General features: G+C 39.0%; 3 protein-coding genes and 1 long non-coding RNA gene across 6 annotated transcripts; 2 read left to right on the forward strand and 2 right to left on the reverse strand.

Moving 5' to 3' along the window:
- Nucleotides 1-1,752: 1,752 nt before the first annotated feature.
- On the reverse strand, nucleotides 1,753-10,434 carry LOC135171546 (enolase-phosphatase E1). 2 transcript variants are annotated; one of them, XM_064138177.1, is made up of 5 exons: nucleotides 10,294-10,434; nucleotides 8,190-8,291; nucleotides 6,182-6,372; nucleotides 3,698-4,349; nucleotides 1,753-2,676 (listed from the first exon to the last, which is right to left on the reverse strand). In XM_064138177.1, the coding sequence occupies exons 1-5, from the start codon at nucleotides 10,396-10,398 to the stop codon at nucleotides 1,822-1,824; spliced, it is 1,905 nt and encodes a 634-aa protein (XP_063994247.1). In that variant the 5' UTR covers nucleotides 10,399-10,434; the 3' UTR covers nucleotides 1,753-1,821. The 2 variants fall into 2 exon arrangements, with proteins under 2 accessions (XP_063994247.1, XP_063994248.1); XM_064138178.1 differs by lacking the exon at nucleotides 10,294-10,434 and adding an exon at nucleotides 9,153-9,291.
- On the forward strand, nucleotides 6,923-15,038 carry LOC135171549 (uncharacterized). 2 transcript variants are annotated; one of them, XR_010300564.1, is made up of 4 exons: nucleotides 6,923-9,028; nucleotides 9,099-11,050; nucleotides 11,420-14,823; nucleotides 14,898-15,038. It is a non-coding gene; the product is annotated as an uncharacterized LOC135171549 (long non-coding RNA). The 2 variants fall into 2 exon arrangements; XR_010300565.1 differs by having other exon boundaries at nucleotides 6,923-8,313; nucleotides 8,853-11,050.
- LOC135171548 (zinc finger CCHC domain-containing protein 10-like) lies at nucleotides 13,592-15,594 on the reverse strand. Its single transcript, XM_064138180.1, has 3 exons — nucleotides 15,428-15,594; nucleotides 14,872-15,021; nucleotides 13,592-13,844 (listed from the first exon to the last, which is right to left on the reverse strand). The coding sequence occupies exons 1-3, from the start codon at nucleotides 15,577-15,579 to the stop codon at nucleotides 13,592-13,594; spliced, it is 555 nt and encodes a 184-aa protein (XP_063994250.1). The 5' UTR covers nucleotides 15,580-15,594.
- A 643-nt stretch (nucleotides 15,595-16,237) lies between these two features.
- Pic (piccolo) lies at nucleotides 16,238-26,610 on the forward strand. The gene is made up of 7 exons (XM_064138176.1): nucleotides 16,238-16,534; nucleotides 16,632-16,780; nucleotides 17,873-18,451; nucleotides 19,457-20,074; nucleotides 22,335-23,587; nucleotides 24,728-25,400; nucleotides 26,222-26,610. The coding sequence occupies exons 1-7, from the start codon at nucleotides 16,465-16,467 to the stop codon at nucleotides 26,303-26,305; spliced, it is 3,426 nt and encodes a 1,141-aa protein (XP_063994246.1). The 5' UTR covers nucleotides 16,238-16,464; the 3' UTR covers nucleotides 26,306-26,610.
- Nucleotides 26,611-26,618: the final 8 nt, after the last annotated feature.

Raw genomic sequence — 26,618 nt, forward strand, 5'->3', positions numbered from 1 at the left:
TTTAATTTAACGTCTCGTCGAATAAAAAGTGTCGAAATCGTTGTGATGTGATGAGTTTATTGTCTCAGAAATGGTGACTTTGGGGGAAAGTTTTACAAAAATTTCTTCGAAATGATGGGGTACACGACTTTCCCCATTTCTGAGAGGCTTAATGTGTCAGGAAGGAACAGTATCACTTACAAAAAGTCTTAAATTAAGGTCTGAGCAGTCGATTTTCTTCAGGAATGAACGTTTTTCGAGGGTTAAATCCTCTTGACGACATTTGGAAACGAATATTTTCACACTTTTCACTGAAACTCTGATGTCTAACACACCCTGGGGGCCACGTGAAAGCATTAGAACACTGATATTACACCAACACTTGCAGTACCATGAGATTAAGTGATAATATGTCTGAAATAATACATTAATCCGTCTTCTAAGCGACTAAATCTTAATTATAAATAGAAAATTCTAAGCGAATGTTTGACTTATGATTAATCGTCATTCAGTGGTGATATTTGTTGGTTAAAAAAACTGTGAATGTTCATCAACTCAATTGGACAAAAGTTATCAGTAACTACTGACTCGACGATGTCGTCGAGGTATCGAATTAATCGATTAATTCCTCGACCTATCGAGCCATCGACAAAATCGTCAGTTACATCTCCATCACATGATAATGAGGTTAGTTTCAAATTATTTTAGTTAAAAATCGTTTGATTATCACCAATAAATCGTTAAAATTAATCGAGACTATTTTGATATCGAGATATCGACTTCTGTGGACGGTCGCTGGCGACGATTTATCGTGTACTCTAGGGTTTTATGAAGACGACCAGCAAAAAAACAGTAATTTTGGGGTGAAAAAAGCCCTTTTCTGCCTCTTTGTTCAATTATTATTTATAGATTAATGTTCGTGGCTTTGTTAGAGTAATTATAACATCACAGTTAATTTTGTAAAACAGAAATTAATACGATAGACAAAGGAAAATACTAAACCTTAATTTGTCTGAGTGAGTCACTAATTTTTATCGTTTTATCGACGATTTCTTTGTTCTATCGAACAAAGAACGTCATTGTTCGAACGTCTGAGTAACTGATTATGATTTTATGGTTATGGTGGTTAAGTACAGGAGACAGGGGGCGTGTTAATTAACTAATTAATGATGAATTTATGCTTTTGGCTGATGGTTCCTTGTTTTTGTTTTCTGATTCTCGGTGGACGAGTTTGATTTGCTTCTTCAGTCTTGAGTATCCGCGAGAAGTTAATGATTTAATTAATTCAATTGAGTATTCATTAATTGATGATTAATTAATTAAACGAGTTGAGTCGGCGGGGGGGAGGGGGGAGGGGAGACCTTTTGAGATACGATTGAGGTGTTTTTTAGACAAAGGATCGCCATTTTGGGTGAATTATTTCATGAAAAATGAGTCAAAAAATGGAAAATTATCAAAAAAAAAAATTTGTGGAGTCCAGAGGTCATTTCCTGGTGATTCACCAGGTTAATTACGACCTAATTGAGGGGGTTAATGAGGAGGAGGGAATATTCTCACGAAAAATGAAATTTGGCACAATAAAACAAAACCACCAGGTCTCACCAATAAAAAAAAAAATAAAAAACAAAAACGAACCAATGTCCAAAAGCCCTTGGAGATCCTCCATGACACCTTCACCTTCGCACATCAAATTGTTAAGGATTAAATTCAGGGACTGGAGGGGTTTATTTTTCACGGATTATGCATGAGGACATCTCTCAATTACTCAATTACTTTGTCACTTTGTTTTTTAATATTAAAAAATCGAAGGATTAATTTGTTGTCAATTTTCATCTCAATTAATTAGGACGTCGCAGCAACAACAGCAACAGGGACAACATCAGCATCAGGTGCTGTCCCATCAACGATACTCTCGACAACTTTCTTCGTTTTTATGGTGTCCTGATCGTCAGAACTTTCGCCATTCTTCGATGTTTCGTTGCTGTTGTTGGTGGTTCTGTGGGAATCCTCAGTCTCCGAATTGCCATTGACTTTTTTCTCTTCGCTCTTGTCCATCTCCAGGTCCTTAACCTCCTCGAGGTCCTTGACGTCCTTATCGCTGATGTCCTGGGGGACCTGGGGGTCCTGGGAGTCTTTGACGTCCTTGGAGACGTCTTTCTCGGGCTCCTTGACACCCTCCACGTGATCCTCGTCCTTTTTACCGTTCACCTCAGCCTTCAGGAGCTTCGTATCCTCTATCGATACCTCGACCTTCGATTGGCCATTTTGCTTCACCTCCTCCGACTTCTCCTTGTCATCGGCCTTCGCCTCCTGGGGGACTTCCTGAGGCTTCTCAGTCTTATCCTGCACCTTCTCCACGGTCTCCACCACCTTCTCCAGGACTTTATCCTCGTCCATCGTGTCCGGAGCCTTCACCTCCTTGTGATCATCAGTTTCACCTTTTTTTACGTCACGTTCAGGCTTTTGGGTGCGGTCAGGATCGACTTTGGCGACGTCACCGTCGGTTTTCGACTCCTCCGGCTTCTCCTCGAGTTTATCTGAGAGATTTGGCTGCACTGGAGACTTGGAGTCCAGTTCCTGAAGCTTCTCAGGTGATAATTTATCGTCTTTAGGTTGTGATACAGTGAGGGACTTGTCGACCTCCATTTTCTCGGGTTTTGCGGGCTCTGGGGACTCCTCCGTGGGTTTCTCTGGTACCTGGGGATAGTGATGTCGGAAATGGAATAAAGTAGAGATATATATTGTTGAGGTTGTTTTTGAATATATCGATATCGATATTGATATTTTTATTTAGAGATATTGATGTATCGATGTATCGGGGTTTTTATTTTTAAGGTGGAAAAACGCAGGGTGATGGTTATTTTTTAGATGTGTAGATTAATTCGTCGTATTGCCACTGGTTTTATATGTTTTTCCACACCCATTACGTGATACGTTTTGTCTGTCTATTTTTTTGAAAAACTTCCATACAACACTAGACATGACTGGAGTGCTCGAATTATTTTGTTTACATACGTCAATTGATTATTGATTGAATTACTTAGTTACATTGGTTGAGAACTACAATCAGAAAAAACAGAAATACCCTCGCGCTCGCGTTGAGGTTATAATACGCGGGACGGATAACAGACTGACATTGACAGACGACAGTTGAATTGACATTTACACTTGACAGACAAAGTTGCCAACTTGAAAGCCAACTTTAGTACTAAATTAAAAAGCAGGAAATCGAGTCGACCATTAACAAAAAAAAAGTTAAAAAATGTTAGTATAAAAAAGGATTTAGAATTTTTTGATCATGAAAATATCGATTTTTATATCTTTTCAATACTTGTAATATTATATCGATACCTCGATATATCGAAACAATTAATATCGCTGGAAAGTATCGATACGTTGAAAAAATTATATCGACATATCGATGTATCGATATATCGATAAAAATTCAATCGGTATATCGATACATAGATATATCGATATATCGATATTTTTTCGATAAGCGATACTTTGAAAAAATTATATCGATGTATCGATAAAAATTAAATCGATATATCGATACATCGATATATCGATATTTTTCGATAAACGATACATTAAAAAAATTACATCAACACCTCGATACATCAAAACAATAAATATCCCTCAAAAATATCGACACCTCAAAAAACCTATATCGATCCATCAATGTATCGATATTTTTTTTTTTCCACAAACCTACCTGGGTATCATCTGCCTTCGCAACCGGAACTTTACTGACATCTGACTCCGCCGATGATTTAGTCTCCACGATTTTTCCACCAGCTTCAGGAGCTTTTTCACTCACGTCTGTCATCTCCACGTCCTCAGGATCAGCTTGACCCTTTGGGTCTGTTTCCTTGGGCTTTTCTGGGTCAGGTTTTTGGTCGGAATCAATTTTTTTTTCTGTCGATACATTTTCCTCGTCTTTCGGGGGAGATCGTTCCTCCAGTTTCTGACGTTTTAGGGGAGTCTGGAAGGTGATGTCCAGGAATGAATGGACTGTTGGGTACGAACTCTTCTCGTCGACGGTTAGGGGTGCGTTTCCTTGACGAATTATCAGGATTGAGGAGAGTCCAGCTTCGACTGCTGCTTTAGCCTCGGTGGGAGTGTCAGTGAGGAAGAGAACGTCAGTGGGGAGGACTGATAGCTTGGAGATGATGGACTTGTAGCTGGATGACGAGTGCTTAGGGCCAATTTCGGTGTCGAAGTGGTCGGTGATGTGGGGGAGTAGATCACCGTGTGAACTGTTGGCGAAGAGCAGCTTCTGGGCTTCGATGGAGCCACTGGAGTAGATGTAGATTTTCTTCGTGGGGGCCCAGGACTCCAGGGCCTTGGGGACGTCGTTGTAGATGCTGGGGGACAGAGGAAGTGGTGGAATTAATGGTTCGGTGAATTTTGGAATTTTTTTTTTGTAAACTTATCTGATATGTTCGTCCGAGTAAAACCATCGATGTCAATACGTTAACTACGATCGTTCATCTAGACTAATTAATTTTATTAATTTTTTTTTTTTTACTTTTTCCGTGTTTTATTCTGTTTTAATTCTTGGGCCTTATCCTGGGCATTACTTATATTTATTCTTCAAATTGATGGCACTAAAAAATTAATCATTTGTAGGTCGTAAAGCAGTTGAATATTTCGGTTTTTTAAATTTCTTTTTTAGTAGTTGAAAATTTCTAATCTATTTTTCATTAATTTTAGGGGGAGAATGAGAAAATTATATTTACTCACAACCGCAAACAGCAAATCGGTGGTTTAATTGAAGATTAATTGTGTATTTGGCACAACAAAAAAAAAAATGTCAACATTTTTTTTTTAGTGAAATTTAATTTGAATTTATGATTTTATTTGGATAATTGATATTCACAAATTCAAATTTTTAACTGTTTGCTATTTTATTACTTTTCATCATCGAGTGTCAATTAGTGGCTAATGTTTTTTTGAAAATTTAATGATTACGATAGGATATTTTTCGATTGTTTCGTTAGGGATTAGATAAAGCATTCTATTAAACTCGAAATTAATAAAAAATTCATTAGCATAATTACCACTGGAAGAAGTAAAATAACTTTCTGTTAAACTAAAGTCATTAATCCATCAACTGATTCATTGATTCACGAAAATAGTCGTCGGGGCTTCGAAACAAATTGTTTAAACATTATCAAAATTAAAAACTACACTAATGACGATACGTCATTGTTAATAAACTCGAAATAATATTCCATAAATAATATTTATGTCATTTTTTTTAAATGGTCGAGTCACTCAATCTCTGGATTTTCACAGCTGAGGGAACGTTAAATCCATTTAATTAATAACTCCCTGTTGTTTATAATTAATCAATCATGGATCAAAGATTATGACGAGACACTTTTTGTGCCCTTCACCGCCCCCTAATAATTCGACATCGTATGGTAGGTTAAGTCCATGCTCCCTGGCAGGAGATGAGGAATGGCCGACAGTGGGCCGACATTTGGCCAACGCTGGCCGACTGTCAGCCACACTAACGCACTATTCTCGCATTTTAATTCACGAGACATAGCCGCACGCCACCGCGCGCGATTTGGTTAATGTTAATTGTTGTGATATTTTTTATTTAAGTCACATTTGCGGTGAGTGCACGTTATTTTAACTACTGTATGAGTAGAGCAGTTGAATTATATGGATATAAAAAGTCAATGTAATATTTAAATTCAAAATAATTATACCAAAATGATCCTGAAGTAATCGCGTATGACGTTGAACACGTCATCATTTCGTAAACATGGATCTTTAAAAATTGCTGATATATTCACAGCTGATCTATTTCCCACTTGTAGGCAACATGCTAAATTTTAAATGTCTTGAAGCTGTAAGACGACTTGGAAAATACAGGAGTTTCGATAAGATACAGATATTTACATTTGATGAGTAACTTGTTTCATTTCCATTTTCTAACCAAGTTTTTATTTTCTACTAATTACCTCATCCTTTGACTTGATTTACTTGATACTTGTGTACTTGTGAAATTCAAATTATGCTGCTGTGAATGTATCTACCAATCACGAATAAGTGTTACGGAATTTCGATATGTTCGATTCGATTCGAGATTTGAGGTGTATGTCCTTTTTACAAAAGGAATATCCTTCTGTCATAGCACATCTAAACGCCCGAATTTAATCCTAGACAAATGTTCAAAACTTACTGGCCCTTGACATCACCAGATTTGTATGCCTCTCGCCACATGTGTCCTTGAAGCTGCTTGAGGGCAGTGGTCTTGCGATCATTGTCCATCTGCCAGAGAACATTCTTCACAAGTGTTTCCTTCTCCTGCTCCGGTGTTTCAGAGTTGATGACAATGACACCCTCAACTTTATCAGTCTCATCTTTTTTCGCCTGAAATTAAAAAAAAAAAAAAAAAATCGATTTTAAAAATATCCAGGACCTGGGACACCTCCAGGGTACACTGAACAGAATCAGAGGCCATCGGGTACGTCAGGGGCTGCGGAGGTACTCACTCAGGGGAGGGAAATGGACGAGGTCGATGGGGGGGAATGGAGGTAGTGGGGTAACACCCCTAACAGGAGATGATGAATGGCCGACAGTCAGCCGACAGTCGGTCAGCATTGGCCAAATGTCGGCCCAATGTCGGTCATTCCTCCAGTCCCTGGCAGGAGATGAGGAATGGCCGACAGTCGACCGACTGCTGGCCGACAGTCGGCTGACCCCGTCCATTTCTCTCTCCTGAGTGAGTGCCTCCGCAGTCCTTGACGTACCCGAAGGCCTCTGGTCAGCCGACTGCTGGCCGACAGTCAGCCGACTGCTGGCCGACAGTCAGCCGACTGTCGGCCAGCATTGGCCAAATGTCGGCCCACTGTCGGTCATTCCTCCAGTCACTTGGAGGATATGAGGAACGGCCAACAGTCGGCCGACTGTCGGCCAACATTGGCCAAATGTCGGCCATTCCTTATTTCCTGCCAGGGTGTACCCGCCAAAACCCCCCAAAACCAATTCACCCCAATCAAAAAAAAAAACCCCAAAATCACCAAAAAATATCTCAGTCATAACAACTGAAATCATAAAATCATAAATGTAATTCTTCAATTTTCCCCTCAAACATTCTCTTAAAATTTCAAGAATTACAAAAATGTTCCTCCAAAATCCCACTGGCCCACTAGCAAATTGGGCCTTTATTATTCATGCAAAGACCGGTAAAATTCACTGGATCTCTCCTGGGACAAAGGAATCAGTCAAGTCCCAGGTCAGAAATCTCAGCCAGCTGTTACCCCTCCTCACCCTCCCCCCCCCCCTTTCACCGAGCCGCTGCTGTATTCCAGAGCACAAATTTTGATATTCTCAGGACTACTGGCCCCCACCAGGTGTTCCTAGTCCCTCGTCAAACTGCCAAACCAATTTTGGATAAATATTTTTGGCAATTCTGCGCTTGTCGAAAAAATATCGGTATATCGATATAATTTTTTCAACGTATCGATATTATTGAGCGATATTTATTGTTTCGATATATCGAGGTATCGATGTAATATTACAAGTATTGAAAAGGTATAAAAATCGATATTTTTATGATGAAAAAATTCTAAATCCTTTTTTATACTAACATTTTTTAACTTTTTTTTTGTTAATGGTCGACTCGATTTCCTGCTTTTTAATTTAGTACTAAAGTTGGCTTTTAAGTTGGCAACTTTGTCTGTCAAGTGTAAATGTCAATTCAACTGTCGTCTGTCAATGTCAGTCTGTTATCCGTCCCGCGTATTATAACCTCAACGCGAGCGCGAGGGTATTTCTGTTTTTTCTGATTGTAGTTCTCAACCAATGTAACTAAGTAATTCAATCAATAATCAATTGACGTATGTAAACAAAATAATTCGAGCACTCCAGTCATGTCTAGTGTTGTATGGAAGTTTTTCAAAAAAAATAGACAGACAAAACGTATCACGTAATGGGTGTGGAAAAACATATAAAACCAGTGGCAATACGACGAATTAATCTACACATCTAAAAAATAACCATCACCCTGCGTTTTTACAACTTAAAAATAAAAACCCCGATACATCGATACATCAATATCTCTAAATAAAAATATCAATATCGATATCGATATATTCAAAAACCACCTCTACAATATATATCTCTACTTTATTCCATTTCCGACATCACTAATTTCGAGGTTTGGAAAGTTCAAGGGCATTCCCTACCTGTTCCTTCAGCTTTTCAAGGTCATCCTTGAACTCTGCATCCTCCCAGTTCTTCTCGACGTAGTCCTTCAGGTGTTCACGAACGTAAGGAAAGAGAGTTTCCTGAAAAAATCAAGATTTTAAGGTAAAATTTTGTGAAAATCGTGTGTCAAATAATTCAATATGGCGGACTGTTATCGAGGATATCGTCGTGTTGGCTAATAATGTCCTTCGTAATGCACCTCGTCCCCATCCCCCGGTGTTACCCCCACGTTAATTACATATTATTCGATTGTAATTAGCCCTAAAAGTCACTAGGGGGTTCCTAACCTCAAAATCCTACGACAAAAGTCCCATAAAAGGAGTCCTCAACCTCACGAAGGTGAGGGCTCCTCTTCAGGGGCTTCTAAATGACATCTCCAGGGTGTTCATTGAGGTCTGAAGCCTTCAGACATTTCAATTGTTTAAACAAACGTTTAATAAACGAAATATTAATTATTTTAGGACCAAATTTGGGTTAAAAATGTCGTTTATCGACTCGAAAAACGGACATTTGATGGATTTGTCGTTCCCCAAAGTCGAATAAAACGATTTCCGCCATTTTGTTTATGATAAAACAATAACTTTTTCATTCCCCATCGTTCCTTAATCATTAAATTAAATTTCTGTCTCCATTTTTTCGAGGGATGAAGTGGAATAATGGGGAGGGGGTCAGTAGCTGTTGGAGGTTATGTTCGTCTGATGTCTTGAAACGATTGGAGATACCCTAGACCTCAGTCACATTCTCTTGTATTAAACCTCTTCGAGGCCCACCCTGTCATAATTAACGAACCTGAAATGCTAATTAGTGATAATTTAGGGTAATTATCACCTAAATTTGGTCCCAAATCAGCAAAATTGTCGACAAAATTCACAGAATTTATTTTTCAGACGTAAAATTTGATAAATAATTTAGGGATCTCCATTATTTTTGGATCTTCATACCTTTCAACAATCACAACAACTCCTGGTGCCCAATTCTGGTGCACAATCACCAGATCTTTGTCCCAGGGAACGACACAAAGCTCCAAACACTCGACAAACACAAAGAAAACTCCAAAAATCACCAGATTTTTGTTTTATCAAAAATGAGGATCGATTAGTGCAGCATAAACTGATGCTACACCTCAATATCTCACCGAATTCTCCCAGATGACCTCACGTCATCAACATCAACATCACCCCACATTCAGAACTGACCTTTTAACCAAAATGTCTGACATGTGACACTTTCGGGCGGGGAGGGGGGATGAAAACCATTTCCGCGAAAAAAAACTTGTGTACAAAACTCTCCAAACGTTCATCGTCTCTAACAAATAAAAAAAACTGTCGAAAATCGTAAACAAAAAGTTGTTTATTAACATTTTCCCTATTTCCCTAGTAACATTTACCATTTACGAAATTATCTTCAAGATAAAAATCTGGATGGACTCCATATCTACACCTTAACCTCCCAAACCCCCAGATAATCATCCCCCGGACCTTCCCCGAGCCCACGACATTTTCCACCCCCTCCCCCACCTCAATTTCCCCCAAAAAAAATTATATTTTCATAATTTTTCACTAGAAATTACCATACACTAAATAATTACCGGACTTCTGACCCCATCCCCGGGTCCCCAAGACCTCCACGACATTCCCATCAACAACCCCAGATCAATCCCGCCCCTACCCCGCCCTCAACACCCCCCACAACCCTCTCACACCACCACCCCCTCTCCCTGGGTGGGTAAAATCTCCTGAAAATCACCAAAATCCCGGAAAATGTCGGCGTGCCAGTGTCCCCCCGATGTTCTCGAAGAAATGCCAAAAAAAATCCAAAACACTTCCCCTACTCCCATCCCACCGCGATCCCCTCGTCTCGTCGAACTGGTTTTTCGCCGGCGTTACCCAGCCCCTGCGAACGACAGCAATGGAAGACCGAACGAAAAAAAAAAAAATCCTGGGGAAAAAGGACGAAAATTGTCTCCCCAGGGATGAGTCCAAATTACGGAATAATTATCCCAAATTAATCGACGTCAGTCGGTGAATCACTGGGGTATATTCTCAGGATAAAATAAATGCAAATTGTCATGCTCTTTGTTACCTTCACAAAGTTGATGCTAGTGGTCGTTCCCTCGATGTCAACGATAACGATATTTTCGGTGCGTTCTGTCTCCCCCACGTCCTGACTGCGTTTCTCACCTGCCATTTTACCTCGACTCGTTAATTATCACTGGTAATTGTCAATAATAACAGCTAAAAACAAATCGCATTGACGATTTTTTTTTCCTTTTTTCTTTTTCGTTTTTCACACGCGCGACGACGAGACGTTGACTCTCCTCTTATTTTCTTGGATGTCTGTGTCTCTGTGTAACCCCCGGTTTCGACGCCGGCGAGTTGGTTACCCCCACCCCGCCCCAACCGGCCAAACACCGGTACCTGTCAGGGCCGAACAAAGAAATCTCGATTCACAACATTTTTACCGACCCCAATCGACGCCATTTTCCCCCCCCCTGTCACCCAATTTTCACGTCACAAATTCACCTCGAGGACACCATCAGCATAACCATCACCCACTTCGACTAGTGTCTTTTGTCATTATCCTCTCGTCAGTCTGAGCCACCCGGGGACCTAGTAATTGTGCCGTCACTGAGTCTCGTCACTCTGGAGACGAAATTCACGCAATTGTGTGCGAAAAAGACGATGGGAACACGGTGAGTGCGTGTGTGTGTGTAAAGCGGTGAGGTGGCACGACCAATGGGACACGACCTCGACGGGGCATTGCACCCTCGCCGATGACGACGTTCACTACGCCAGGAACAATTTTTCGCGAGTGGTGGTGAGGGGATGAGGGGGATGAGGTGAGTTTGATTTTTGGATTTTGGGAATTTTTGGTGATGGAAATGTGACAAAATGGCGGAGTTCCCCGGGGGGGTGGTACGAGGGTTGAAGGGGGGGGGGACTACCCGGTGGGTCGTGTTCCTACGCGAAAGTAGTTCCCGGTGATTTTTTTTTTTTTTGGGGTTCTGCCGACCTGGAAAGGGATTCTTTTGGAATTTCAGGGGGTGAAGGGGGTGAAGGGGGTGAATGGGGATTTTTGGGGATGTTGAGGGTGGGGAGGGGGTGTAGAGGTGAGGGGTGCGATTCCGAGAATTTTTGGAGGATTTTTAGTCCTTGGGGGGGGACAGGAGGACGTGGAGAGGGTGTGATTTTGGGGATTTTGGTTTTAGGGGTTCACCAGGTGATTCAGGGACTTCGTCGAGGGTATTGCAGGGGGTGTCGGGATGTCTGGGATAGGATGATGGAGGTGGGAGTCCTGGAGGAGGGGGTGAAACGTCAGGATGCGTCAGGATGCCTCAGGATGCGTCAGGATGCCTCAGGAAGTCGTCCCCTGGAGTTGACAACCAGACGTTTTTGGGAGTTTTTTAACCCCCTCAGGGGTTCATTCCACCCTCGGGTGTGACCTGAGGACATCCAGGAACATCATCTCCTGGACGACATCCTTCACCAGGAGTTAAAAGTAATAGGACAACTGCAAGAGATGTGCTACACCCCAGGTGTCAACAGGAGGAGAGCTCTGTTCGTCGAATAGGCGTCAGTTGATTTAGAAATAAAAATGTGGTTTTCAATTTATTGTTGAGGTGAGGCCACGTCCCTCGGGTGAAACAGACGCATAACGTAGTGTTCAAAATATCGCGGTCAACTACCCAATGACCACAACCAATCATCTTTGATGAGAGTAGCGAGAGGTGACGATCGATTTCGGGATCGTTACGGTGGTCAGTACAGTATTGATATTCGTCGGGATAGGAAGTGTTTCGTGATGTCGGTCGGTAAGTCAAGGGGAAAGACATCGGGAATCGTTGTAATGATGGGGAACGTCATCAGGGTAAATTGACAATAGAGTTCGCTAAAGAAATGGTATAATATTTTATCAATGGAGTTGATAAAATGGCGGGGTAAGATGGCGGTCCGCCGCCATTTAACCCTGATTGGGTCGGTCCGCCATTTTACCCTGATGGCGTCGGTCCGTCGCCATCTTATCCTGATAGCTTCGGTCCGCCATTTTACCCTGATGATGTCGGTCCGCCATTTTACCCTGATGAGGTCGGTCCGCCATTTTACCCTGATGGGGTCGGTCGGCCATTTTACCCTGATGGGGTCGGTCGGCCATTTTATCCTGATGGCGTTGGTCCGCCGCCATTTTACCCTGATGAGGTCGGTCGGCCATTTTATCCGGATGGCGTCGGTCCGTCGCCATCTTACCCTGATGGCGTCGGTCGGCCGCCATTTTATTCTGATATGAAAAAAAGTCGAAGACGAAATCTGGCGAGGAAAAGATTTGTCTTTAGGATCGACCTGTGGAGGTTGTAGTGGATGAAGCAGATGTCACCAAATTAAATAATAATAATTATTAATAATAATAGCTATTATTATTATTAACAATTTTTTGACTCCTTTTTGATGATCGACTTTCCCTTACCTCGTAGTTCATAAATCTGTGATGTCCTGGAGGTGAATAGTACAGATGGCGCTATTAATCAGCCATTTTAATCCGCGAGTTTTTGAATTATTATTTCAAGATGAAATTTCAATGCCGTTGGAAAATTTTGGAAAAAATCCAAAAGAACAACCGCAATGACAAACAATGAACGAGGGATGAATAAATTGACTGTCGTGAGAAAAACCGTTGCACGAAAACATAAATGTCAAGTTGTTGAGGTCTAATCAAATTTATTACCCTCAAAAAGTCAGCGTAAAGGCTGTTCTTTGAAAAACCAAAGCTCGGAGACAAAAGTCAATTCAACGGTGACGGTACCAAGTCATGAAATTTGAGGACTGCTTATTTTAAAGGTTTTCTGGTTTACATCTTCAACACATGTGGGATCCATTGTTCACTGTCTTGTTGGACAGGGAGAAATCTAAAACTCTCCAAGAGGTAAATTTTCGTGCGCGACTTTTGGGGACTGGTGGGGGTTACTGGACCCAACCCTTAGGAGTTCAAGTTGAGATAAGTCAGTTCTAATACAAACTTTCAGCTAGCAGCTTCTCTCCGTCAGTCTCTTCCATTAGTTTTCAAGAGCTTGATAAGGATCAGTCATAAGAATAACTTTAATATAACGATCCAATTTACATTTAGTTTTTACCAAATAAAAGTGTTAGTGTGCTCTCCTAATCAGTTGTCTTATTAATTTATTATTGAATTACCCAATAATTCAATTGACCTCAACCTGGAGAAATCGACTTCGAGTCTTCATCAGAGGTTCAGCGAATTTTGTCTTCGGGGAAACCCCAAAATTCAACAGCATTTTACATTAATAATTTGTTTTGTTCAGTGTATTTACAAACAGTCATATAAAATACGAAAAATAATCTTCTCGAAGGTGACAATCATCAACAGCTCAGGAACTCCGTTTCTGCTTTTTCCGACGTTTCCTCGACGGCTCCGAGTCACTGCTGGAGCTGCTCGACGAACTACTGGAGGAGCTCGAGGAGCTCTCACTACTGGAACTGGAGTCTGAATCACTGTCAGACCCCGAGTTCGAGGTGCTGGTGTCACTGTCACTGGAGGACTCAGGATCACTCGAGCTACTTGACGATTCTGACTTCGGTGCCTTAGATTTTCTCAGGGGAGGTTCCGTCTTCCTGGAGTCTCTGGAAGTAAATGGAACGCAGTCAATTACAAGTTGATGAAGGATAAATGTTTATTTATTTATTTACATTCCATGAAAATTGAGATATTTTTTTTTTACTTCTGGAGAAGGTTTAGGACGTGTTGGGAACGTCTCCAGGACAGGATTAATTTATGATACATCGATATATCGATATTTTTGAGCGATATTTATTGTTTCGATATATCGAGATATCGATATAATATTACAAGTATTGAAAAGATATAAAAATCGATATTTTTATGATCAAAAAATTCTAAATCCTTTTTTATACTAACATTTTTAAACTTTTTTTTTTGTTAATGGTCGACTCGATTTCCTGCTTTTTAATTTAGTACTAAAGTTGGCTTTTAAGTTGGCAACTTTGTCTGTCAAGTGTAAATGTCAATTCAACTGTCGTCTGTCAATGTCAGTCTGTTATCCGTCCCGCGTATTATAACCTCAACGCGAGCGCGAGGGTATTTCTGTTTTTTCTGATTGTAGTTCTCAACCAATGTAACTAAGTAATTCGATCAATAATCAATTGACGTATGTAAACAAAATAATTCGAGCACTCCAGTCATGTCTAGTGTTGTATGGAAGTTTTTCAAAAAAATAGACAGACAAAACGTATCACGTAATGGGTGTGGAAAAACATATAAAACCAGTGGCAATACGACGAATTAATCTACACATCTAAAAAATAACCATCACCCTGCGTTTTTACAACTTAAAAATAAAAACCCCGATACATCGATACATCAATATCTCTAAATAAAAATATCAATATCGATATCGATATATTCAAAAACTACCTCTACAATATATATCTCTACTTTATTCCATTTCCGACATCACTATTCTGGAGTCGTAAACTTTCTTTTGTTTTTTTTTTCCTGGAGAATGTTTTTAAATTATCAGAATTTATTCTCTGGACGATCCTCTAGGTCAGTCGTGCCACGAAAATAATTTCCAGATGACAAGTAATTATTCATTATTATTAACAATTGTTTATCAACAACAAAACTTACAAATTTCTTGATTCAATCTCCTGCAGTGCTCTCTTCAACTGAACTGTCCTCGATGATCTGTGAAGGTACTTTCGTTTTCCTGTACATTCGTAACTCCAATGTCCCATCTCCAGACACTTCTGACATCTCATTCCCTGAGGGCACGAGTTCCTGGACAAATCCAACATCACAATTATTATAAATAAACATTCAACAAACGAATTTCACTTCATTGTTCACAATTTTCTCGAAATTAACTCTCCAAATTGCGAATTTACAGCACAAAACACTGACATGACACCAAAAACGTCGTTTTTTTTGTTGTTTTAATGTTGTTAAACACATTATCGATAAATTATAATTGAAATTAGACTTTTGGGAACACAAAAGACCTCCATTCAGAGGCAATAACCACCTGGAGATTGAATTCTCATCAGTTGTTACCATAAATTGGCGTAAATCACCCCACGTCAACAGGGTCGACCCTAACCTCAATGAATTCGATACCGAAAACCTCAAATTAAACTCTAATTTGCCTCAGACAAATGAAAAAATGTATTAATATCACAGAACTTACGATTTTTTAATTAATCTTAATCCCGTCGAGCTCATCACACTGTTGTAATTATACATTAGCGAGGGTAATAAGTAAATAAACAAAACGAAGGACGTGAACGTCCTGTTGTAAACCCCTTCGGCCACTGAATCAAAAACATCAAGAAGGGGCATCCCTAGGGGAAATCTAGTGCTGGTGAAAGGCTGAAGATGTCCCCATAAACCCCTAGGAAGTATGCAGGGTCCCTATGTCTCCCATGTTTATTACTAGATAACCAGATTGTTGGAATTGGTCTGGAGATGATATAAAAGGATCTAGATTGTATGGTCTAGGGATAAATATGACGGCCATTGCCATATTTCTAGTGATATTTAGTGATAAATATGGATATGGCCGTCATATTTATTACTAGATAAAAATGGCGGTAATAGCCATTTTTACCACTAGATAAATATCACTGGATGAAATAAGATGGTGACCGTAGCCATATTTATTACTAGATTAAGAAACATGGCGGCCATAGCCATATTTATCACTAGATAAACATCACTAAATATCACTGAACAAAAAAAGATGGCGGCCATATCCATATTTATCACTGGATAAATATCACTGGATAAAAAAAGATGGCGGCCATATCCATATTTATCACTATATAAATATCCCTAGATGTGACTAAATACAGAGAGATGGCCCCCATAACCATATTATCACTAGATAAATATCTCTAGATATCACGAGAAAAAAAAAGATGGCGGCCATCTTCATATTTATCACACTAACTAGTGAAAATGGCGTCCTAGGGGCCCTAGCTAACCACCAAACAGTTTTTCTGAACTAGTGAACTGCCTTCAAAACAACTCCAATGAAAAAATAAATAAAAATTCACTATATCCAGACACCGGGGGCTAATTCAACGAATTTTCCCGGTTAGAATCGTCCACAGTGAGACGACAAACGCGAAAAATAATTTTGTGAAGTGGTAATCGGCACCTCGGGGACAGTTTTAGTCCGAACGAATGTGATTAATACAGTTAGTTAATTGTTCGTACCGTATTATGAAAGCAATGGCTCATCACTACGTCGTCACTGCCCACAAACCGACGGCTGTAACCGCCTGTGTCACCGGTAAATAAAAATTTGATGTTCGAGACAATAAACTGAACGTCCAGGGGATGTTTTAGGGGTTCTAGGACAGGAGTCAATGATGTTGGATGTGTTTCAGGTAATTTCACGTCTCCTACGGATCTCAATCTCATTCTCGCGAAGAACACGAGGTTGGAGATCTATTTGGTTACCCCAGAGGGGTTGAGGCCGTTGAAGGAGGTGGGAATTTATGGAAAAATTGCTGTCATCAAGTTCTTTCGACCACCGGTGAGTATTTACCTGGAATTAACGAATGATAATGAGGACTGAGGGGTGATTGATGAGGGTGGAGATGGTGGAGGTGGTCAGGGGTGACTATCGAGCAGGTTTTGGTGTGTTGAAGCTCCTTTTTTGAGGTTAGAAATTAGTGTTGAGGGCTGTCGACCTGTGGAACGTGGGTTTTTGATGTTTTTTGGTTCGTTTCGTCGGTTGTAAAATCAACCCCTCGAGGTTTTTCATTTTTAAAAATTGGGGGATCAACGGAGATGATGTCAGGGTGGGAGACCTGGTGAACAATAGAATTATTTAGGGAAAAAGAAGAAGAAGAAGAAGTTTTGATATAAAAATAGGGTAAAAATTAATTAAAAATGTTGAATGAAAATATTTTGATATTTTAGGGTTAATCTGCACAATTCTCACAAGTTAACAATTTAGTTAACTTAAAAAAAAACAAAAAACCTTGACAATCAACAATTCATTAACAATTTCCCATTTATTTTTCCCCCAATTTAATTCACAACAAATTCACATCAAAATTTTCTTTTTTTAATACAAAAAGGAAAATCTTTCTCCTCACAATTAATTAATTATATTAACAACTAATTATATTAACAGCTAATTATATTAACAATTAACATCAAAATACCAAAAAAACTTCACAATAAACAATTCTTCAACAATTTACCTCTTATTTTCCAATTTCATTCACAACAACAAAATAACCTCAAAATCTTCTTTTTCATTTCAAAAACCAAAATTTTCTTTCTCCTCACAATTAATTAATTATCTTAACAACTAATTATATCAACAATTAACCCAAAAATACCAAAAAAACTTCACAATAAACAATTCCTCAACAATTTACCACTTATTTTCCAATTTAATTCACAACAACAAAATAACCTCAAAATCTTCTTTTTCATTTCAAAAACCAAAATTTTCTTTCTCCTCACAATTAATTAATTATATTAACAACTAATTATATCAACAATTAACCCAAAAATACCAAAAAAACTTCACAATAAACAATTCCTCAACAATTTACCTCTTATTTTCCAATTTAATTCACTCCAAAATAACCTCAAAATCTTCTTTTTTCAGTACGAAAAAAAAGATCTTCTCTTCCTCCTCACAACCCGCTACAATGCCATGATCCTAGAATGCTCCGGAGAGGGTGAGGACATCGAAATAATCACCAAAGCACACGGCAACGTAGCTGACAGAATAGGAAAGCCATCGGAAACTGGAATAAAAGCTGTGATAGACCCGAAGGCTCGAGTCATCGGTCTTCGTCTCTACGATGGCCTCTTCAAGATCATTCCCCTGGACAAAGACAATCCTGAGCTGAAAGCCTCCTCCATTCGCATGGACGAACAACAAGTTCAGGATGTCAACTTTCTTCATGGCTGTGCCAATCCCACGTTGATCATCATTCATCAGGACATCAATGGACGACACGTCAAGACTCACGAAATTTCCCTGAGGGACAAAGAGTTTGTTAAAACCCTTTGGAAGCAGGACAACGTCGAGAGGGAGTCCATGATGGTGATACCAGTGCCCTCACCCATATGTGGAGCCATCATCATTGGTCAGGAGAGCATTCTGTATCATGATGGAACGACTTATGTTGCTGTTGTCCCTCCCATCATCAAGTACAGCACCATAACCTGTTATGCGAAGGTAAATGTTGAAAACAAATTAATTTTACGGTAAACAATTGGGTTTTTTCATGTGGATAATAGACCCTGAGGTTGTTACGAAGGTTAAACATCACAGGAACTAATTTGTGAGTCGTAATTATGATGAAATGGTTAATTAATCACGTGTTGAGGTGCAATCAGAGTCTGACAAAGGAATTGAAGGAGTTTTGTGGGTAAAAATGGCGGATGGTGGGGTAATGGAGGGGGGAGGGGTGAGGTTGGGGTTGGGGGGGTGGGGTTGAAGGTTGATGATGTGAACTTGATGATAATTAACGAGGATCATGTGGTGGTTAATTGAAGAAATGGATGAAGTGTTGGTAAAGGGGTTTTGTTGGGAGGGGAGGGGGTGGGAATGTAGATTTGGGGGGTGAAGGGGGGATTGGGGGGCAGGAATTGGGAATTAGTGGGTTTGGGGGTTGTCTGGAAGGAGAGAGTGAGGTTATGTATTGATTTGGAGGTATATAATGTCGATTGTAATGATAGTTTGAGGTTATTTATTGATTTTAAGGTACATAACATCGAATTTTGATGACACTTTGAGGTTATGTATCAATTTGAAGGTATATAATGTTCATTGTAATGACAGTTTGAGGTTATGTAACGATTTGAAGGGATATAATGTCGATTGTAATGACATTTTGAGGTTATTGATCGTTTTTAAGGTACATAACCGCACATTTCAATGACAGTTCGAGGTTATTTATTGATTTTAAAGTATATAACGTTGATTTTCATGACAATTTGATGTTATTTATTGATTTTAAGGTACATAACCTCCAATTTTACTAACAATTTGATATTATCCATCAATTTTAAGATACATAACCTCCAATTAATGACAATTCGAAAAGCTTCTGCACCACCACATCCACTGGGGTCACTCCACCCCCCAAACCCACCCCCCACCACCTCCTGAAATACCTCCCCCACAATTCACATCTCTAATCACTCGTTTTTTAACCCACCCCTCCCCCCCCCCCTCCAGGTCGACGCCCAGGGTCTTCGCTACCTCCTCGGTGACATGGCAGGCCACCTCTTCATGCTCTTCCTCGAGCAGGAGAAGAAGCTGGACGGTACCCTCGTCATCAAGGACCTCAAGGTCGAGCTTCTCGGTGAAGTCAGCATACCCGAGTGCATCACATACCTCGACAATGGCGTCATCTTCGTTGGCAGTCGTCTGGGTGACTCTCAACTCATAAAACTCATCACAAAAGCCGATGAAAATGGCTCTTACTGCGTTCCCATGGAGACCTTCACCAATCTCGCCCCCATCGTCGACATGGCAGTGGTTGACCTTGAGCGTCAGGGCCAGGGTCAGATGGTGACGTGCTCCGGGGGCTTTAAAGAGGGTTCACTTCGGATTATAAGAAATGGAATTGGCATTCAGGAACACGCCAGTATCGATTTACCTGGGATAAAGGGTATGTGGGCCCTCAAGGTCGGTAATAAGACCTTTGATAATACCCTGGTGGTGTCGTTCGTCGGCCAGACCCGTATTCTGACGTTAAACGGTGAGGAAGTCGAGGAGACGGAAATACCGGGTTTTGTGTCCGATGAGCAGACGTTTTATACTGGAAATGTCACCGATGATCTTCTCCTTCAGGTAGGTTTGTCGAAAACATATCGATGTATCGATGTATCGATGGATTTTTGTATATCGATGTATCGATATCGATACATCGATATACAAAAACACACATACAAACAAAGATACATACATACAAAGATACATAAAAATACATGTATCGATATATCGATACATCGATTTTTATATATCGATGTATCGATATATCGATACATCGATATAAAAATCGATACATATATCTATATATCGATACATCGATTTATATATCGATGTATCGATACATCGATATCGATACATACATACATAGATACATAAAAATACATATATCGATATATCGATACATCGATTTTTATATATCGATGTATCGATATATCGATACATCGATATAAAAATCGATACATATATCTATATATCGATACATCGATTTATATATCGATGTATCGATACATCGATATCGATACATACATACATAGATACATAAAAATACATATATCGATATATCGATACATCGATATATAAAAATCGATGTATCGATATATCGATACATCGATATAAAAATCGATACATATATCTATATATCGATACATCGATTTTTATATGGATACATCGATTTATATATCGATGTATCGATATACAAATCGATTACATCGATATCGATATATAAATCGATATATACATCGATTTATATATCGATATCGATGTAATCGATTTGTATCGATTTGTAATCGATATATACATCGATTTATATATCGATATATAAAAATCGATGTATCGATACATCGATATATAATAATAATATCGATCGATAATGTCGATACATCGATATTTTTATATATACTTATATTACTTATATTTTATTTATACATTGAAAAAATTATCGATGTATCGATATCGATACATCGATATATAAAAATATCGAAAAAATATATAAAAATACATCGAAAATTATATCGATATGGATACATCGATATTTTTATATATTTTTATATTTTTATATATCGATGTATCGATAGTTTTATATATCTATGTATCGATATATCGTATCGATACATCGATAATTTTTTCAACGTATCGATATTTTCCAGCGATATTTATTGTTGCTAATTGTTGTTATTTATTGTTGTTGATTTTATTGTTATATCTATATATCGATACATCGATGTATCGATTTTTATACCTTTTCAATACTTGTAATGTTATATCGATATCTCGATATATCGAAACAATAAATGTCGCTGGAAAATATCGATACGTTAAAAAAATTATATCGATATCGATATGTCGATACATCGAAAAGGTATATAAATCGATATATCGATTTTTATATATCGATATATAAAAATATCGATATTTTTAGACATCGATATATCGATACATCGATATAGATGTATTTTTATATACATCTCGATACAATACATCGATATATCGATATATAAAAGTCGATATCGATCGATGTATCGATTTTTATACCTTTTCGATGTATCGACATATCGATATCGATATAATTTTTTCAACGTATCGATATATCGATAAAAATCGATACCGATGACATCGATATCGATACATCGATATCGATGTCATCGGTATCGATTTTCGATCGGGATCGGTATCGGTTTTATCGATATCGATACATCGATAAAAACAACAATACAATACATCGATGTATCGATATCTATCGATATCTATCGATATATCGATATCTATAGACATCGATATCGATACATATCGATATATATCGATACAATACATCGATATATCGATATATAAAAGTCGATATCAATCGATGTATCGATTTTTATACCTTTTCGATGTATCGACATATCGATATCGATATAATTTTTTCAACGTATCGATATATCGATAAAAATCGATACCGATACCGATGACATCGATATCGATATCGATGTCATCGGTACAATACAATACATCGATGTATCGATATCTATCGATATATCGATATCTATAGACATCGATATCGATACATATCGATATCGATACATATCGATATATATCGATCTCGATACAATACATCGATATATCGATATATATCGATGTATCGATATCTATCGATATCGATGTCTATAGATATCGATACATCGATATCTATCTATATCTATCTACATCGATGTCGATATCGATATATATCGATATATCGATGTATTTTTATATCTCGATAAATCGATATTTTTAAATAAGAATAACGATATCAACATATTCAAAAATTACCAATACAATATACATCTCTACTTTATTCCATCTCCAACATCACCACCACCAGGTCACCCCAGTTCTCGTTCGTGTGATATCCCACGAGAGAAAATCCGTGGTATCCGAGTGGGAGCCAGACAACAAGCGTACCATATCCGTTGTCGCATGCAATGGCCGTCAGATCCTCTGCGCAACTGGTAACGATCTCTTCTACCTCGAGGTCATTCACGAAAAAATCATCTCCAAGGGCTTCATCAGCCTCCCCCACGAGGTCGCCTGTCTCGACATATCTCCAATCGACAGCTGTCCAGAGGCAAAAATCGTCGCTGTCGGACTCTGGACCGACATCTCCATCAGAATCCTGACCCTTCCACACCTAGAGGAGATCAACAAGGAGCTTCTTGGTGGGGAAATCATCCCCAGGTCTATCCTCATGACCTGCTTCGAGGGCAATATCTATCTTCTTTGTGCTCTTGGTGATGGATCCATGTACTACTTCACCCTGACGAAGGACAATGGTGTCCTTGGGGATAAGAAGAAGGTGACCTTGGGAACACAACCGACGGTCCTGAGGACATTCAGATCCCTGTCGACGATGAATGTGTTCGCATGTTCGGATCGTCCAACTGTCATCTACTCCTCGAATCACAAATTAGTCTTCAGCAATGTCAACCTGAAGGAGGTGAATCACATGTGTTCACTTAACGCTGAATCCTATCCTGACAGTCTCGCCCTGGCGACGGACTCCACCGTGACGATTGGTACAATCGACGAGATTCAGAAGCTCCACATCAGGACTGTCCCGCTGGGGGAATCCCCGAGGAGAATTGCCTATCAGGAGTCGTCGCAGACATTTGGAATCATCACGATGCGAGTTGATGTTCAGGAAAGCACTGGAGTCAGCATCGTCAGGCCGTCGGCGTCGACGCAGGCGACGTCAACGTCGAGTTCCTCCCACGTGGCGCCTCATAACAAACCTGGTCACACCGCGTCCAGTGAAATTGGACAGGAAATTGAGGTACACAATCTCCTCATCATTGATCAGCACACCTTCGAGGTCCTTCACGCTCACACCCTGATGCCAAACGAGTACGCGTTGTCCCTGATATCGACGAGACTCGGTAAAGATCCGACGTCGTATTTCGTCGTGGGTACGGGATTGGTGAATCCTGATGAGTCGGAGCCGAAGATGGGGAGGATTTTGTTGTTTCAGTGGAATGATGGGAAGTTTAGTCAGGTAGCGGAGAAGGAGATCAAGGGGGCGTGTTATTCACTGGTGGAGTTTAATGGTAAACTTTTGGCGAGTATCAACAGTACGGTCAGGTAGGTTTGTGGAAAAAATATCGATACATCGATATAATTTTTTTTCAACGTATCGATATTGTTGAGCGATATTTATTGTTTCGATATGTCGAGGTATCGATATAGGTTTTTCAACGTATCGATATTTATTATTTCGATATATCGATGTATCGATATTTTTCGATACATCGATATTTTTCGATATATCGATATTTTTTCGATACATCGATATTTTTTCGATACATCGATATTTTTCGATATATCGATATTTTTCGATACATCGATAATTTTTCGATACATCGATATTTTTCGATATATCGATATTTTTTCGATATTTTTCGATACATCCATATATCGATATTTTTCGATATATCGATATTTTTTCGATACATCGATATTTTTCGATACATCGATATTTTTTTGATACATCGATATATCCATACATCGATATAATTTTTTCAACGTATCGATACTTTCCAGCGATATTTATTGTTTCGATACATCGAGATATCGATATAATATTACAAGTATTGAAAAGATATAAAAATCGATATTTTTATGATGAAAAAATTCTAAATCCTTTTTTATACTAACATTTTTAAACTTTTTTTTTGTTAATGGTCGACTCGATTTCCTGCTTTTTAATTTAGTACTAAAGTTGGCTTTTAAGTTGGCAACTTTGTCTGTCAAGTGTAAATGTCAATTCAACTGTCGTCTGTCAATGTCAGTCTGTTATCCGTCCCGCGTATTATAACCTCAACGCGAGCGCGAGGGTATTTCTGGTTTTTCTGATTGTAGTTCTCAACCAATGTAACTAAGTAATTCAATCAATAATCAATTGACGTATGTAAACAAAATAATTCGAGCACTCCAGTCATGTCTAGTGTTGTATGGAAGTTTTTCAAAAAAATAGACAGACAAAAGGTATCACGTAATGGGTGTGGAAAAACATATAAAACCAGTGGCAATACGACGAATTAATCTACACATCTAAAAAATAACCATCACCCTGCGTTTTTACAACTTAAAAATAAAAACCCCGATACATCGATACATCAATATCTCCAAATAAAAATATCAATATCGATATCGATATATTCAAAAACCACCTCTACAATATATATCTCCACTTTATCCCACTTCCAACATCACTATCCCCAGGTTATTCGAGTGGACCGCCGAGAAGGAGCTGAGACTCGAGTGCAGTCACTTCAACAACATCATCGCCCTCTTCCTGAAGACCAAAGGGGATTTTGTTCTCGTCGGTGATCTCATGAGGTCCTTCACTCTCCTCCAGTATAAGACGATGGAGGGGAGTTTCGAGGAGATCGCCAGGGATTACAACCCCAACTGGATGACAGCCATTGAGATTCTTGATGATGACACCTTCCTGGGGGCTGAGAACTGCTTCAACTTGTTCGTCTGCCAAAAGGACAGCGCAGCAACCAATGAAGAGGAGAGACAGCAGATGCAGGCGGTGGGACAGTTCCACCTGGGGGACATGGTCAATGTCTTCAGGCATGGATCACTGGTGATGCAGCACCTGGGGGAGAGCAGCACACCAACACAGGGGTGTGTTCTCTTTGGAACTGTTGGGGGAGCGATTGGTCTCGTGACCCAAATTCCTTCGGGTTTTTACGAGTTCCTGAGGAACCTCGAGGACAGGCTGACGTCGGTCATCAAGAACGTGGGGAAGATCGAACATCACTTCTGGAGGAGCTTTAATACCGAGTTGAAGGTGGAACAGTGCGAGGGGTTCATCGATGGTGACCTCGTCGAGAGCTTTTTGGATCTGAATCATGAGAAGATGACGGAGGTGGCGATGGGACTCACGGTGGGTTCCAAATTTTTTTTGATTTTTTGGGGGGTTTATGGGGGTGTCAAGGTCCAGGGTGACCTGATTTTGGAAAATTTTGGACGTAATTTCACTTTTTTATGTGAGTTTTAGTCATAAAATCGAAAATTTTGAGGCAAAAATTCGTTTTTGTGACATAAATTCAACGAAATTTTGTTGATTTTGGTTTTTAGATCTCGAATATTTTGATTTTTGGGGATTTATGAAGATGTTAAGGTCCAGGGTGACCTGATTTTGAAAAATTTTGGAAGTAATTTCACTTTTTTATGTGAATTTTAGCCTTAAAATCGAAAATTTTTGGTCAAAAAATCATTTTTGTTATATAAATTCAACGAAATTTTGTTGATTTTGGTTTTTAGATCTCGAATATTTTGATTTTTGGGGATTTATGAAGATGTTAAGGTCCAGGGTGACCTGATTTTGGAAAATTTTGGACGTAATTTCACTTTTTTATGTGAACTTTAGCCTTAAAATCGAAAATTTTTGGTCAAAAAATCATTTTTGTTATATAAATTCAACGAAATTTTGTTGATTTTGGTTTTTAGATCTCGAATATTTTGATTTTTGGGGATTTATGAAGATGTTAAGGTCCAGGGTGACCTGATTTTGGAAAATTTTGGACGTAATTTCACTTTTTTATGTGAATTTTAGTCATAAAATCGAAAATTTTGAGACAAAAAATCGTTTTTGTCACATAAATTCAACGAAATTTTGTTGATTTCGGTTTTTAGATCTCGAATATTTTGATTTTTGGACCATTTACGACTTCATAAATTAATTTTTAATTGATTTTCCTGCAGATTGATGATGGAAGTGGTATGAAAAAAGAGGCGACTGTCGATGACCTCGTGAAAATCGTCGAGGACCTCACGAGGATACACTGAACATCAGCCGAATCCCTCCGAGATTTAATTTGCCGAGTAGATGTTGTCAATGTGCACTTATATCCGTCACTGGACACTGATTTTTCCATAAACATTGAATGTTATTCCTGAGGGGGAGGTGTCATCAGCAAAAACCTGACAATTGGACATCAGTGAAGAAGGAAAGAAAATACTCTCAGTGAAATGTCTGTGGTAATATCGACTGGCAGGAATGTCTATCATTTGGCAGTACATAACATAATTACATTAGGTTTATACCTGTTAAAGGTGGATTGTATAAAATAAAAACATAATTATATAATTGAGACGATGG

The sequence above is a fragment of the Diachasmimorpha longicaudata genome, chromosome 20 (assembly GCF_034640455.1).
Source record: "Diachasmimorpha longicaudata isolate KC_UGA_2023 chromosome 20, iyDiaLong2, whole genome shotgun sequence".
Lineage (NCBI taxonomy): Eukaryota > Metazoa > Arthropoda > Insecta > Hymenoptera > Braconidae > Diachasmimorpha > Diachasmimorpha longicaudata.